General features: G+C 51.9%; 1 protein-coding gene across 1 annotated transcript in view; it reads left to right on the plus strand.

Moving 5' to 3' along the window:
• The window catches only part of LOC139751828 (uncharacterized), a 1,080,599-nt gene that overhangs the window by 249,185 nt on the left and 814,190 nt on the right, over positions 1 to 17,224 (plus strand). Inside the window, 1 exon segment of the mRNA XM_071667449.1 lies at positions 1,650 to 1,799. Within this exon segment, the coding sequence (XP_071523550.1) occupies positions 1,650 to 1,799 (150 nt within the window).

The raw sequence follows: 17,224 nt of genomic DNA on the forward strand, positions 1-17,224 counted from the left end.
CCCCATTAACTTGTCGTCCCATTTTGGCCTCGAGCCCTCCACACTGTCTCGCTTGGTCTCATAAGACTCTGGCCCGTCTATACCCTCACCCGTAAACCACGTGGCCATGTACATTACTGGCCCAGTTTGTCTCATCCACAATCATCTGTTAACGGAAAGCCCATTGGGCGCTCTCATCCACACCGTTTATTAACGGGGGCCATTGGGCGCTCTCATCCACACTTTACATTAACGGGGCCCATTGGGTTCACTCATCCACACCGTATATGAACGGGGCCCATTGGGTTCACTCATCCACACCGTATATTAACGGGCCCATGGTATTCTCTCATCCGCACTGTATATTAACGGGGCCCATTGGGTTCACTCATCCACACCGTATATGAACGGGGCCCAGGGATGTAGGGCACCATATATTTGTTGCCATTGATCTCTTTCTTGTCATTTCAAACCCAACAGGAGCCCCCCCCCCCCATCTCTCTCTCTCTCTCTCTCTCTCTCTCTCTCTCTCTCTCTCTCTCTCTCTCTCTCACACACACACACACACACACACACACACACACTCGCTTTGCCCCAGTATTAACGACGATTAACGACCCTAGCTTTGCCTTGCAGTACGCCCCGCCCCGCCCCGCCCCTCCAATACACCCCAAACACCCCAACACCCCCCCCCCCCGCACACACACACCCACACACACACCTCTCCTCCCCTACCCTCCAATACACCCCCAAAACCCCCCCTACACACACACCCCTTTCCTCCCCTACCCTCCAATACACCCCCAAAACTCCCCCTACACACACACCTCTCTCCTCCCCTACCCTGCAATACACACCCCAACACCCCCTACACACACACCCCTCTCCTCCCCTACCCTCCAATACACACCCCAACACCCCCCCTACACACTCACCCCTTTCCTCCCCTACCCTCCAATACACACCCCAACACCCCCTACACACACACCCCTCTCCTCCCCTACCCTCCAATACACACCCCAACACCCCCCTCCCTACACACACACACCTCTCTTCTCCCCTACCCTCCAATACACACCCCAACACCCCCTACACACACCCCTCTCCTCCCCTACCCTCCAATACACACCCCAACACCCACCTCCCTACACACACACACCCTCTCCTCCCCTACCCTCCAATACACACCCCAACACCCCCCCCTACACACTCACCCCTTTCCTCCCCTACCCTCCAATACACCCCCAAAACTCCCCCTACACACTCACCCCTTTCCTCCCCTACCCTCCAATACACCCCCAAAACCCCCCCTACACACACACCCCTCTCCTCCCCTACCCTCCAATACACACCCCAACACCCCCCTCCCTACACACACACCCCTTTCCTCCCCTACCCTCCAATACACCCCCAAAACCCCCCCTACACACACACACCCCTCTCCTCCCCTACCCTCCAATACACACCCCAACACCCCCCTCCCTACACACACACCCCTCTCCTCCCCTACCCTCCAATACACACCTCCAACACCCCAACACATGTCCGTTGCTATCGTCAGTATTAACGAAGACCATGTCTTTTATCTCTCCCCTTCCCGCCAACCCCCAAAAACAAAACCTTCATCGTACGCCCGCCACCTGCCTGCCCTGCTGCTGCCGCCACAACAGAGATGGAGGAGAACAGCTCGTACTGGGACGAGGACCCGGGCATCATGAGCGAGGCGGAGACCTCGTCCACAGGCCGTGGTAGGAATGCTAAGCCCAGATCCTCCCTCCCCATCGTCCGCACACCTTCCAAGACCCTAGAACGACCCTTAGGTGAGTGTTCGTCCCCCACCCTCCACCTGCTGACGGAGGGCCGGCCCCCCCCGCGCCCCCGCCCCCACACCCACAGCGGTGATGGTTGGGGCGGGGCGCCTCCTCCTCCTCCTCCTCCTCCTCCTCCTCCTCCTCGCCCCAGCGATGCAGCGCGCCCCCCTGGAGGAGGGTAGCTTGGGCCTCTCCCCGAGGATGGGGCGACACCCGGCACGGTGTTGTACGTCCGGGTGGGTTGTATGTAGACTGCTGACGGTGGTGACCCTGGGAGGGTTGTATGTAAGACTGCTGACGATGGTGGTGACCCTTGGAGGGTTGTATGTAGACTGCTGACGGTGGTGGTGGTGACCCTGGGAGGGTTGTATATAGACTGCTGACAGTGGTGACCCTGGGAGGGTTGTATATAGACTGCTGACGGTGGTGACCCTGTGAGGGATGTATATAGACTGCTGACAGTGGTGACCCTGTGAGGGATGTATATAGACTGCTGACAGTGGTGACCCTGTGAGGGATGTATATAGACTGCTGACAGTGGTGACCCTGTGAGGGATGTATATAGACTGCTGACAGTGGTGACCCTGGGAGGGTTGTATGTAGACTGCTGACGGTGTTGGTGACCCTGGGAGGGTTGTATGTAAGACTGCTGACGATGGTGGTGATCCTTGGAGGGTTGTATGTAAGACTGCTGACGATGGTGGTGACCCTGGGAGGGTTGTATGTAGACTGCTGACGATGGTGGTGACCCTGGGAGGGTTGTATGTAGACTGCTGACGGTGGTGGTGACCCTGGGAGGGTTGTATGTAGACTGCTGACGGTGGTGGTGACCCTTGGAGGGTTGTATGTAGACTGCTGACGGTGGTGGTGACCCTGGGAGGGTTGTATGTAGACTGCTGACGGTGGTGGTGACCCTGGGAGGGTTGTATGTAAGACTGCTGACGGTGGTGGTGACCCTTGGAGGGTTGTATGTAGACTGCTGACGGTGGTGGTGACCCTGGGAGGGTTGTATGTAAGACTGCTGACGATGGTGGTGACCCTGGGAGGGTTGTATGTAGACTGCTGACGATGGTGGTGACCCTGGGAGGGTTGTATGTAGACTGCTGACGGTGGTGGTGACCCTGGGAGGGTTGTATGTAGACTGCTGACGGTGGTGGTGACCCTTGGAGGGTTGTATGTAGACTGCTGACGGTGGTGGTGACCCTGGGAGGGTTGTATGTAGACTGCTGACGGTGGTGGTGACCCTGGGAGGGTTGTATGTAAGACTGCTGACGGTGGTGGTGACCCTTGGAGGGTTGTATGTAGACTGCTGACGGTGGTGGTGACCCTGGGAGGGTTGTATGTAAGACTGCTGACGGTGGTGGTGACCCTGGGAGGGTTGTATGTAGACTGCTGACGGTGTTGGTGACCCTGGGAGGGATGTATATAGACTGCTGACAGTGGTGACCCTGGGAGGGTTGTATGTAAGACTGCTGACGGTGGTGGTGACCCTGGGAGGGTTGTATGTAGACTGCTGACAGTGGTGACCCTGGGAGGGTTGTATGTAGACTGCTGACAGTGGTGACCCTGTGAGGGATGTATATAGACTGCTGACAGTGGTGACCCTGGGAGGGTTGTATGTAGACTGCTGACAGTGGTGACCCTGTGAGGGATGTATATAGACTGCTGACGGTGGTGGTGACCCTGGGTGGGTTGTATGTAGACTGCTGACGGCGGTGGTAGTGACCCTGGGAGAATGTATATTATAGACTAACTGACGGTAGGTTGGTTGGTGGCCCTTTGAAACTGCATGGGAGATAACAGGTACTCCTTTTGCCTGACGCTGTCAGCAGCAGCAGCAGCTGACTGACATCATTACCGCGCTGGAAATATGGTCGTCTTTCTCCCCCCCCTCCCCCCTCCCCCTCTCCCCTCCCCTCTGCACTCCCTCCCCACCCCCCCCCCCACGACTCCACCCTCCCCCCCCACTACGTCTTTGATGTTGACCTCCACCACAATTTAAGTCTTGAAAGGTCATGATGGTTTTTTTTTTTTGCATGTTTTTATATATATATATATATATATATATATATATATATATATATATATATATATATATATATATATATACGTCTTACCCGATGGCTTCCAGTGCACATTGTAAGTCTGTGTCTCATGTATTATTTTTTAAACGCTGCGTCATTTTAAGTTTTAGGGATTTGGCCTGTAGTAGTAGTAGCAATATTCTTAAAGTCTTTTAAGGGGATGGTCTGCATCATGTATTGAAGTTTTAGGGATTTGGCCTGTAACCACAAATTTTTAAGTCTTAAGGTTATGAACTGTACCACTTTAAGTATTTAAGTAATGAACATTACATTTTAAGATTTTTTAAGTCTAGGTTATGAGCTGCACCACACTTTAAGTCTTTAAGTAATGAACTATTTTATGCCTTTTAAGCCTTTCATGTTTTTTTAAGTGTGTAAGTGGTGAACTACGCCCCCTTTTTAAAGTCTTTAGGGGATACACGGAATTTTCGAGTCAGTTTTTAAGTCTTAAGGTGATGAGATGCGCCACATTTTAAGTCGTACGAGGATGCCTCTGCCACACACATCTCATTCAACCTTAAATATTTTTAAGTCAGGTGAGACGGCAAGGGCAACTGGGGCCCTTATCAATATATATATATATCAATATATCAATATATATATATATATATATATATATATATATATATATATATATATATATATATATATATATATATATATATATATATATATATATATATATATATATATATTTTTTTTTTTTTTTTTTTTTTTTTTTTATACTTTGTCGCTGTCTCCCGCGTTTGCGAGGTAGCGCAAGGAAACAGACGAAAGAAATGGCCCAACCCCCCCCCCCCCATACACATGTACATACACACGTCCACACACGCAAATATACATACCTACACAGCTTTCCATGGTTTACCCCAGACGCTTCACATGCCTTGATTCAATCCACTGACAGCACGTCAACCCCTGTATGCCACATCGCTCCAATTCACTCTATTCCTTGCCCTCCATTCACCCTCCTGCATGTTCAGGCCCCGATCACACAAAATCTTTTTCACTCCATCTTTCCACCTCCAATTTGGTCTCCCTCTTCTCCTCGTTCCCTCCACCTCCGACACATATATCCTCTTGGTCAATCTTTCCTCACTCATTCTCTCCATGTGCCCAAACCATTTCAAAACACCCTCTTCTGCTCTCTCAACCACGCTCTTTTTATTTCCACACATCTCTCTTACCCTTATATATATATATATATATATATATATATATATATATATATATATATATATATATATATATATACCCTAGTCTGAACCAGGTACCCATTTTATATACCCGCCCTTAGGGGATGGATGAACAGCTGGGTTGACTGTGGACCGACTGCCCGCAACCAGGATTCGAACCTGTGCGCTCGAGCCTGGGCGGGGCCCGTGAATGCGTCACGTGTTTGGCGGGAAAGCTTTGTTTGTGGTCGTCCAGTCTTAAGACCCGTGACCTGTGACCTTGTATGTACGACCGACGACCTCATCGGGGACCTGTACCGTGCTTGAGGGTCGTACCGTCGTGCCCAAGGGTCGTACCGTCGTGCTTAAGCGTCGTACCGTCGTACCCAAGGGTCGCACCGTCGTGCCCAAGGGTCATACCGTCGTGCTTAAGCGTCGTACCGTCGTGTCCAGGGGTTGTACCGTCGTGCCCAAGGGTCGCACCGACGTGCTCAAAGGTCATACCGTCGTGCTTAAGTGTCGTACCGTCGTGGCCAAGGGTCGTACCGTCGTGCTTAAGTGTCGTACCGTCGTGTCCAAGGGTCGCATCGTCGCGCGTAAGGGTCGTACTCAAGGGTCGTACCGTCGTACCCAAGGGTCGTACCGTCCGTGAGAGACATGAAGGGTTGAGTTTCAACACGTCAGACGACTGAGGAGTTACCTGAGTTTCTTAATGAGTTACAGGAACCTCTCGTTGAGGAGGGGCGCCCGTCCGTAATCATCGGCCATTTAACGGACGAAACATTCTGGGAATACTCGAACCATTTGTATTTTTCCCTTCCCCTTCTGGGATCATCAGACGAATGTGCTGTGACGTCATCGGCAAACAGACGACTATGCTGTGACGTCATCGGCAAACAGTTCCGACGTGTTTGGTTTGCGAGCCGAACGGACAGAGTTAATTCCGGGTTTTGCTGCAGTGCGTAAAAAGTCTTTCTGTTCTGTGCCATGATTGTACGACCCTTCGAGCGCATGGCGGTACGACCTTTCAAGCGCATGGCGGTACGACCCTTCAAGCGCATGGCGGTACGACCCTTCAAGCGCATGGCGGTACGACCCTTCAGGCGCATGGCGGTACGACCCTTCAAGTGCGTGGCTGTACGACCCTTCAAGCGCATGGCGGTACGACCCTTCAATCGCATGGCGGTACGACCCTTCAAGCTCATGGCGGTACGACCTTTCAAGCGCATGGCGGTACGACCTTTCAAGCGCATGGCGGTACGACCCTTCAAGGGCATGGCGGTACGACCCTTCAAGGGCATGGCGGTACGACCCTTCAAGCGCATGACGGTACGACCCTTCAAGCGCATGACGATACGACCCTTCAGGCGCATGGCGGTACGACCTTTGGCTACGTCTGTGGGATGCCCATTACCTTTGACTCCTAACGGTTAGAGTCGTACCGTCGTGCTCAAGGGTCATACCGTCGTGCTCAAGGGTTGTATCGTCGTGCTTAAGGATCGCACCGTCGTGCTTAAGGTTTGTACCGTCGTGCTCAAAGGTCGTACCGTCGTGCTCAAGGATCGTACCGTCGTGCTCAAGGGTCGTACCGTCGTACTCAAGGGTCGTACCGTCGTGCTCAAGGGTCGTACCGTCGTGCTCAAGGATCGTACCATCGTGCTCAAGGGTCGTACCATCGTGCTCAAGGATCGTACCGTCGTGCTTAAGGGTCGTACCGTCGTGCTCAAGGATCGCACCGTCGTGCTCAAGGGTCATACCGTCGTGCTCAAGGATCGCACCGTCGTGCTCAAGGGTCGTACCGTCGTGCTCAAGGATCGTACCGTCGTGCTCAAGGGTCGTACCATCGTGCTCAAGGATCGTACCGTCGTGCTTAAGGGTCGTACCGTCGTGCTCAAGGATCGCACCGTCGTGCTCAAGGATCGTACCGTCGTGCTCAAGGGTCTTACCATCGTGCTCAAGGATCGTACCGTCGTGCTTAAGGGTCGTACCGTCGTGCTTAAGGATCGCACCGTCGTGCTCAAGGATCGCACCGTCGTGCTCAAGGATCGCACCGTCGTGCTCAAGGATCGCACCGTCGTGCTCAAGGGTCATACCGTCGTGCTCGAGAGATTGAGCGCGAGTGATCTACAACAGCATGTGTGTGCCGATGATGCCCCAGTGGTGGAGAGTACACACACACGCACACACACACACACACACGCACGCACACACACACACACACACACACACACACACACACACACGTGTCCGTCGACATTAGTCGTCGCCAGAATCAGTGAACGTCAGTCAAGTTGGACGTACCGCAGTAGTTTATATACATCTAGAGTTTATATACATGGAGCCTGAGTGACGTATTTGGGGGGGGGGGGGCAACGGAGTTGGTACTAGATGTTGATGTGGTCACTGTTGTGCGTCAACAGACGCCGGTAGTCACGTGAGTTGTGCGTCAGGAACCGTGTGCGTCAGCAACGTGGTGCGCCAGAGGGACAGTGTGGATCCGCCCGGCGCGCGCGCGCAGATGATGATAATAATAATAATATGATGATAATTGTATTTATCATCACGGTGGCCTTTCTTAATCTGTTATTATTGTTGTAGTGGACAATAATAACGATGATATTGATAATAATGATGATAATAACATAATAATAATAATAATAATAATAATAATAATAAGAATACTTCCCACGTATTCCCTGCGTGTCGTAGAAGGCGACTAAAAGGGGAGGGAGCGGGGGGCTGGAAATCCTCCCCTCTCGTTTTTTTTTAATTTTCCAAAAGAAGGAACAGAGAAGGGGGCCAGGTGAGGATATTCCTTCAAAGGCCCAGTTCTCTGTTCTTAACGCTACCTCGCTAACGCGGGAGATGGCGAATAGTTTGAAAGAAAAAGAAAAATAATAATAATAATAATAATGATAATAATAAACAAAGTCTTTAAACCTCCTGGTCATGCTTCATCACCGGGACAACGGCCCGGAAAATTTAACCCCTCCACCTTCCCCCCCCGTTAACTTCACCCACCCCCACTTCAATATTTTCAGTGGGGGATGGAGAGGGAATGGGGGATGGGGGGGGCGTTCATGGCTTTCCAATAGATAGATAGACCTCAGACGTGGCCAACACAGGTATGATACAGAACTTGTATATTGTAAATTCTCCCCTTCGCCTCCTCCCTTCACACCCTCCTCCCCATTACAGCAGTTCTGTAACGCCCCAGGATATAATACAGGAGGGGACTGCTCTGTTAACCCCAGCCCAGCCGCTTGGCCGGCCGTACGTCGATTTACGACGACTTCAAGTTACGAGCGTCGCAAATTTCCGATGGACGTCAGAGGGATGAAAATGGGCGGTCATCTTAAATTTCCCTGGCTGGCGAAGGTGCTTCCTTCATACACGGGCGGGGGCTTCCTTCATACACGGGTGGAGCTTCCTTCAAACACGGGCGGGGGCTTCCTTCATCCACGGGCGGGGCTTCCTTCATCCACGGGCGGGGCTTCCTTCACACACGGGCGGGGCTTCCTTCATACATGGGCGGAACTTGCTTCCTTCATACACGGGCGGGGCTTCCTTCATACACGGGTGGGGCTTCCTTCATACACGGGAAGGGCTTCCTTCATACACGGGCGGGGGCTTCCTTCATACACGGGCGGTGCTTCCCTCATACACGGGGGGCTTCCTTCATCAACGGGCGGGGCTTCCTTCATACACAGGAAGGGCTTCCTTCATACACAGTCGCGGCTTCTTTCATACACGGGCGGAACTTCCTTCATACATGGGCGGGGCTTCCTTCATACACGGGCGGGGCTTCCTTCATACACGGGCGGTGCTTCCTTCATACACGGGCGGAGCTTCCTTCATACACGGGCGGGGCTTCCTTCATACACAGTCGCGGCTTCTTTCATACACGGGCGGAGCTTCCTTCATACACGGGCGGGGCTTCCTTCATACCCAGTCGCGGCTTCTTTCATACACGGGCGGAGCTTCCTTCATACACGGGCGGGGCTTCCTTCATACACGGGCGGGGCTTCCTTCATACACGGGCGGGGACTTCCTTCATACACGGGCGGGACTTCCTTCATACACGGGCGGGGCTTCCTTCGTACACGGGCTGGGCTTCCTTCATACACGGGCGGGACTTCCTTCATACACGGGCGGGGCTTCCTTCGTACACGGGCTGGGCTTCCTTCATACACGGGCGGAACTTCCTTCATACACGGGCGGAGCTTCCTTCATACACGGGTGGAACTTCCTTCATACACGGGCGGGACTTCCTTCATACACGGGCTGGGCTTCCTTCATACACGGGCGGGGCTTCCTTCGTACAGCCGTCTTCAAGGTATGGGGAAGGAGGGAGGGACGGTGGGTACAGTGTAGGAGAAAATAATGTGTAGTTAAGAAACTGGATAAAAATTGGATGAAAAAACAACACAAGATTTAGTCGTAGCCATTGCATTGGCGCCCGAGATAGAAACATGGGTCGTTGTGTCAAAGAGGAAGGGTAGGGGTGATGGTACGACCCGTGCAGCGTGACGGTACGACCCCCCAGTGGAGCATGATGGTACGATCCCATGGAGGCGTGACGGTACGACCCCCCATGGAGCATGATGGTACGAACCGTGCAGCGTGATAGTACGACCCCCAGTGGAGCATGATGGTATGACCCGTGCAGCGTGATGGCACGACCCCTCGATAGAGGCGTAACCGTACGACCCCATGGAGGCGTGACGGTACGACGACCCCCATGGAGCGTGACGGTACTACCCACCCTCTTTGTGCACGACAGGACGACCCCTGGAGCACAACGGTATACGACCCTGTGAACATGAGAATACGCCCCTTTTGAGCACGACGACGGTACGACCCCTCGAAGACGACTATCCCCCCTTGGGTAGAAGTTTGACCTCTGACCCTGACAGAGGCAGACGAGCAGTGAAAGGGCACTGCACAGATCACATGCCACCGTCACCATATCTCTTATCTCTCGTCTCACTGGCCTCGCCTGATCATCTATCTCTGTCTCTGTCTCTCATTGTTACTTCATGTCTTTCATTGTTACTTCACGTCTCTCATTGTTACTTCATGTCTCTCATTGTTACTTCATGTCTCTCAGTGTTACTTCATGTCTCATTGTTACTTTATGTCTCATTGTTACTTCATGTCTCTCATTGTTACTTCATGTCTCTCATTGTTACTTCATGTCTCTCATTGTTACTTCATGTCTCATTGTTACTTCATGTCTCTCATTGTTACTTCATGTCTCTCATTGTTACTTCACGTCTCTCATTGTTACTTCACGTCTCTCATTGTTACTTCATGTCTCTCATTGGTACTTCATGTCTCTCATTGTTACTTCATGTCTCTCATTGTTACTTCATGTCTCTCATTGGTACTTCATGTCTCTCATTGGTACTTCACGTCTCTCATTGTTACTTCATGTCTCTCATTGTTACTTCATGTCTCTCATTGTTACTTCATGTCTCTCATTGTTACTTCATGTCTCTCATTGTTACTTCATGTCTCTCATTGTTACTTCACGTCTTTCATTGGTACTTCATGTCTCTCATTGTTACTTCATGTCTCTCATTGTTACTTCATGTCTCTGTCTCTCATTGGTACTTCATGTCTCTCATTGTTACTTCATGTCTCATTGTTACTTCACGTCTCTCATTGGTACTTCATGTCTCTCATTGTTACTTCACGTCTCTCATTGGTACTTCATGTCTCTCATTGTTACTTCACGTCTCTCATTGGTACTTCACGTCTCTCATTGGTACTTCATGTCTCTCATTGTTACTTCACGTCTCTCATTGGGACTTCATGTCTCTCATTGTTACTTCATGTCTCTCATTGTTACTTCATGTCTCTCATTGTTACTTCATGTCTCTCATTGTTACTTCATGTCTCTCATTGTTACTTCACGTCTCTCATTGTTACTTCATGTCTCTCATTGTTACTTCATGTCTCTCATTGTTACTTCATGTCTCTCATTGTTACTTCATGTCTCTCATTGTTATTTCACGTCTTTCATTGGTACTTCATGTCTCTCATTGTTACTTCATGTCTCTCATTGTTACTTCATGTCTCTGTCTCTCATTGGTACTTCATGTCTCTCATTGTTACTTCATGTCTCTCATTGGTACTTCATGTCTCTCACTGTTACTTCATGTCTCTCATTGTTACTTCATGTCTCTCATTGGTACTTCATGTCTCTCATTGTTACTTCATGTCTCTCATTGTTACTTCATGTCTCTCATTGTTACTTCATGTCTCTCATTGGTACTTCATGTCTCTCATTGGTACTTCACGTCTCTCATTGTTACTTCATGTCTCCCATTGTTACTTCATGTCTCTCATTGTTACTTCATGTCTCTCATTGTTACTTCGTGTCTCTCATTGTTACTTCATGTCTCTCATTGTTACTTCATGTCTCTCATTGTTACTTCACGTCTCTCATTGGGACTTCATGTCTCTCATTATTACTTCATGTCTCTCATTGTTACTTCATGTCTCTCATTGGTACTTGATGTCTCTCATTGTTACTTCATGTCTCTCATTGTTACTTCATGTCTCTCATTGTTACTTCATGTCTCTCATTGTTACTTCATGTCTCTCATTGTTACTTCATGTCTCTCATTGTTACTTCATGTCTCTCATTGTTATATGTCAGCCGTAGACTTTCAGATGGTCAGCCGCAGGCTTCAGAGCGTCAGCCGTGGGCTTCAGAGTGTTAGCAGTAGGCTTCAGAGTGTCAGCCGTTGGCTTTAGAGTGTCCGCCATGTGCTTCAGTGTCAGCCACAGGCTTCAGAGCGTCAGCCGTGGGCTTCAGTGTCAGCCCTGGGCTTCAGAGTGTCAGTCATGGGCTTCATAGGGTCAGCCTCAGACTTCAGAGTGTCAGCAGTAGGCTTCAGAGTGTCAGTCGTGGGCTTCATAGGGTCAGCCTCAGACTTCAGAGTGTCAGCCGCAGACTTCAGAGCGTCAGCCGTGGGCTTCAGAGTGTCAGCCATGGGCTTCAGAGTGTCAGCCGCAGACTTCAGAGGGTCAGCCGTGGGCTTCAGAGGAGCGTTGTCTCGACTTCATGTGGCCAGGGGGATTAATCGACACCCGTCCCGCTGCATCTCGCCCGCTTCAGCACCCCTGTGCGAGCGCTGTGCTGAAGGCGTGCTCACGAGGGCCGACCTAGGCCGTGTTGGTTAACATAGCAGGATGCATACGGTGTGTGACCCACCCGGATTCTACACGGTAGCCACCACCACCACCAGCCAGCCAGGCGAGAGTGTCTGGGACCTACAACCGTGTCCAGACGGGAGGAGGGTAGAGTAAGGCCCCTGCCTGACGGAGGATGAGGAGGAGCCACGGCTGAAGAAGGCATGGCAGGTGTGGTCAGCGGGCCTGCCGTGCGCCAGAGGTGCTGGCTGGGGCGGTCCACTGTGGCTTGTTAGAACCACTGATATGGCACGGAGGCACGCGAGGATAGGTTGTGGTTGTAGTTGTTATGCGTTGTGGGGGAAGGGACTGAGGCTGTGATGTTGTGGGGGGGTTGTTCTACGTTGGAGGGGGAGGGACTGAGGCTCTGATGTTGTGGGGGGGTTGTTCTACGTTGGAGGGGGAGGGACTGAGGCTCTGATGTTGTGGGGGGGTTGTTCTACGTTGGAGGGGGAGGGACTGAGGCTGTGATGTTGTGGGGGGGTTGTTCTACGTTGGAGGGGGAGGGACTGAGGCTCTGGTGTTGTGGGGGGGTTGTTCTACGTTGGAGGGGGAGGGACTGAGGCTGTGGTGTTGTGGAGGTAGCCCTCCCTCCCTCCCTCCAAGGAGGGAGGGAGGGACACTATAAATGTAAATGAGGGAGGGAGGGAGACACTGACGAAGGTGTCTGATTAAGACTCGCTTGGTCGCAGGTGACAAGCGAGAGGGAGGGAGGGAGGGAGTGGCATCTGGTCCTCTGGTGTTGGGATTGGCCAGTCCCTCCGCGCCATGAGGAGGGGCCGGTGTGACGGCGGCCCCTCCTCCCCCTCCTTTATATTCACCTCACGAATCACTTTGGCCACGTCCTGGTTATATTGCCACCCCTGGTCAGCAGAGCTTGGATGTGCGACCTCCTGCTCGACCCCCTCCGGTCGTCTAATGGTGTCTTCAAGGGTCGTGTTATGGCTCGAGTGCTGCTCGCAGAATCTGTCGCTTTTTCTCTATCTGTAACTGTCCGTCTGGCTATATGTGTATATAGATAGATATAGATATACTTGTGTGTGTGTGTGTTTATATATTCGGTCTTGACCACAGGGAAATGGGAAACGGTAGGCTCCCAAGTGCACTTTCGTGTAATGATCACATCATCAGAGGAGACACAAGAAAGATATATGTAGTGTCGTAAGTCCAAAAAACATGGAAAAGATGACTTAATTTTCATATTAAATGACTTGATATCATTCATTCAGTGATGTGCTCATTTTACGGTTGTAAGATAGCTAAAAGCACTGTGAAAATAGTGTTATTTGACCATGAAAAGTTTTCATATGTTAAGCCCTTTTGAACACGGCGGTGCGACCCTTGAGCACGACGGTACGACCCTTGAACACGACGTTGCATGGGTCGTCCCGTTGTGGTTAGTGGTCGTGTGCTGCCGTGCTACAGAGAGAGAGAGAGAGAGAGAGAGAGAGAGAGAGAGAGAGAGAGAGAGAATGTGGGTGATGATAATTTAGTGTGATTATATATATATATATATATATATATATATATATATATATATATATATATATATATATATATATATATATATATATACTGGGCGGTACATGATTGCAAGAGGTGCTCATTTTCTATATCGGGTTTAACTAATACATGAAAAAAGGGGGAAAAAATGTAGCCTTTTATTATTCATTTTTTTTTTTTATTGGGGACCATTTTATTTCCAATCTTTATTTTTCTATTGGAGGTGGAGGGGGAAATGAGGTATTTTTTTTTTCCCGTGGCGTTACTTACGGTGTGTGAGTTACGAGTTATACAGAGTTACGTGAGCGGTAACGCTCTGGTTACAACGCAGTGCATACTGAGTGACCAGACTGGTAACGACGCCTGAGTGCAGGGGGTTACACTGAGTTACAGTGAGTTACCTGACTCTGTTACGTTGTGACTGTATGAGTTACACTGAGTTACTGGAGGAGTAACTGTGTCTGCTTATAAGGGTCAGGTCAAAGGTCATGATATTACGCTCAGTGGTCGTACCGCCATGCTCAAGGGTCGTACCGGTCATGCTCAGGGGACGTACCTGTCGTGTTCAAAAGTCGTACCGCCGTGCTCAAGGGGTCGTACCGTCGTGCTCAAGGGGCCGTACCGTCGTGCTCAAGGGGTCGTACTGTCGTGCTCAAGGGGTCGTACTGTCGTTCTCAAGGGGTCGCACCGTCGTGGTCAAGGTGTCGTACTGTCGTGCTAAAGGGTCGTACCGTCGTGCTCAAGGGGTCGTACCGTCGTGCTTGAGGACCGTACCTCCTTGCTGCGAGGGTCGTACCGTCGTGCACACTGGGAATAAGTGGGAAGTAGTCAGCGACCTCCTCTGCTGACATCGGGGTGCGTCTGACACCAGCGAGCAACTCTAGTGTCAGCCAATGACTGACAACCTGTGTGACAATGGTTGTTCATCCTTTTACAGCTCAGTGCCTGCTGACAACAGTGGGTGCCTCCCTGGACTGCCTGATAGTGAGGGCAAGGGATGTGCCAACAGTGAGGGCAAGGGGTGTGCCAACAGTGAGGGCAAGGGATGTGCCAACAGTGAGGGCAAGGGGTGTGCCAACAGTGAGGGCAAGGGGTGTGCCAACAGTGAGTGCAGGGGGTGTGTATGCCAACAGTGAGGGCAAGGGGTGTGCCAACAGTGAGGGCAAGGGGGTGTGCCAACAGTGAGTGCAGAGGGTGTGTGTGCCAACAGTGAGTGCAGAGGGTGTGTGTGCCAACAGTGAGGGCAAGGGGTGTGTGTGCCAACAGTGAGAGCAGGGGGTGTGTGCCAACAGTGAGTGCAGGGGGTGTGTGTGCCAACAGTGAGGGCAGAGGGGTGTGTGCCAACAGTGAGTGCAGGGGGAGTGTGTGTGCCAACAGTGAGTGCAGGGGGGGTGTGTGTGCCAACAGTGAGTGCAGGGGGGTGTGTGTGCCAACAGTGAGGGCAGAGGGGTGTGTGCCAACAGTGAGTGCAGGGGGAGTGTGCCAACAGTGAGTGCAGGGGGGGGTGTGTGTGCCAACAGTGAGGGCAGGGGGGAGTGTGCCAACAGTGAGGGCAGGGGGGGGTGTGTGCCAACAGTGAGGGCAGGGGGGTGTGTGCCAACAGTGAGGGCAGGGGGGAGTGTGCCAACAGTGAGGGCAGGGGGGAGTGTGCCAGGGGATGGTGTGCCAACAGTGAGCAGGGGAGGCGCATGGGTTGTGCCAACAGTGAGGCAGGGGAGTGTGCAGGGGATGTGTGCCAACAGTGAGGGCAGGGAGTGTGTGCCAACAGTGAGGGCAGGGGGGAGTGTGCCAGGGGTGTGACAGTGAGGGCCAGGGGAGGTGTGCCAACAGGAGGAGGTGGGTGTGTGCCAACAGTGAGGGCAGGGGGGAGTGTGCCAGGGGAGTGTGTGCCAACAGTGAGGGCAGGGGGAGTGTGTGCACATGGGATGCAGGGAGTGTGTGCCAACAGTGGGGCAGGGGGCAGGGAGTGTGTGCCAACAGTGGGGCAGGGGGAGTGTGTGAACAGTGGCAGGGATGTGGTGTGCCAACAGTGAGGGCAGGGGTGCAGGTGGGGTGTGTGCCAACAGTGAGGGCAGGGGGAGTGTGTGCCAACAGTGGTGGCAGGGGGGATGTGGTGCCAACAGTGGTAGGGCAGGGGAGTGTGGTGCCAACAGTGGGGCAGGGGGTGTGTGTGCCAACAGTGGTGGCAGGGGGGAGTGTGCGTGCCAACAGTGGTGGCAGGGGGGAGTGTGCGAGCAAACAGTGTAGGCAGTAGGGAGAGTGTGCCAACAGTGGTGGCAGGGGGGAGTGTGTGCCAACAGTGGTGGCAGGGGTGTGTGTGTGCCAACAGTGGTGGCAGGGGGGAGTGTGTGTGCCAACAGTGGTGGCAGGGGGAGTGTGTGCCAACAGTGGTGGCAGGGGGGAGTGTGTGCCAACAGTGGTGGCAGGGGGGAGTGTGCCAACAGTGGTGGCAGGGGGGAGAGTGTGTGCCAACAGTGGTGGCAGGGGGGAGTGTGTGCCAACAGTGGTGGCAGGGGGGAGAGTGTGTGCCAACAGTGGTGGCAGGGGGAGTGTGTGTGCCAACAGTGGTGGCAGGGGGGGGGGGGTGTTGAACACACAAGGTAATTTGTTTATTCCGTGGCTGTGTGCGTGGCCCGTGATAAGCCGGCCTCCTCCACGGGCTCCTCCTGCCCAAAACCCGACCTTATGGACACCCGCCGTGAGGTCCATTATTCCCCGCGCGCAATTAGTGGAGGGAGTGTTTTCATCGACCTTAGGTACAGCGGGGATAAGGTCCGGTTCTCTCTCTAACGAGTGGTATACTACTAGGGTTGGTGATTCTAATCGACCTTATGAACCCCGGGGATAAGGGCTGAGTTTCTGTAATGAGTGGTACACTGGAGCTCCTGGTCTGAATCGCCCTTTTAGACACTGGGAATAAGGTCTGTATTGCTGTAAGGAGTGATTCACAAGAGAGAGTGGTTTGAGCGGTCTTATTGATATATAGAATAAGGCTGGTATCTCTTTAACGAGTGATACAACACAAGAGATGCTGTAATTGATCCTACGCGCCAGTGAAGTAAGGTCCGTTTTGCCTTAGATACTAATTTCGTGAAGGATACGCGAAAGTCAGTCTTATACGTTCGTGGAAAAGAGTTGTGTTGGAACTGAGAATATCAAAAGTGAAAAGATGCCATAATGGACCTTAAATGCTGGTGGTATAAGGTTCATGTTACTCTGTCGAGTAAACTTTTTAAGAGTTTGCTGGAGTAAGGTGCTATGCATCATGAAGATTAATGTTGGGATAATGCTCTAACCAGCCTTATTTAATAGTGGCATAAATCATACATTGCCTTACTGAATAACGCAGGGAGAGAATGTTCAATTCACTTTTATGTATTAGTGTAATAAGGTCTATAAAACTTGCCTGATATATGAAGGCGTCATGAGAAAGCACAGGAGGGAGGGCCAGTTGGGGGACGAGGCCATA

Source organism: Panulirus ornatus, chromosome 12 (genome assembly GCF_036320965.1).
Source record: "Panulirus ornatus isolate Po-2019 chromosome 12, ASM3632096v1, whole genome shotgun sequence".
Classification (NCBI taxonomy): Eukaryota; Metazoa; Arthropoda; class Malacostraca; order Decapoda; family Palinuridae; genus Panulirus; species Panulirus ornatus.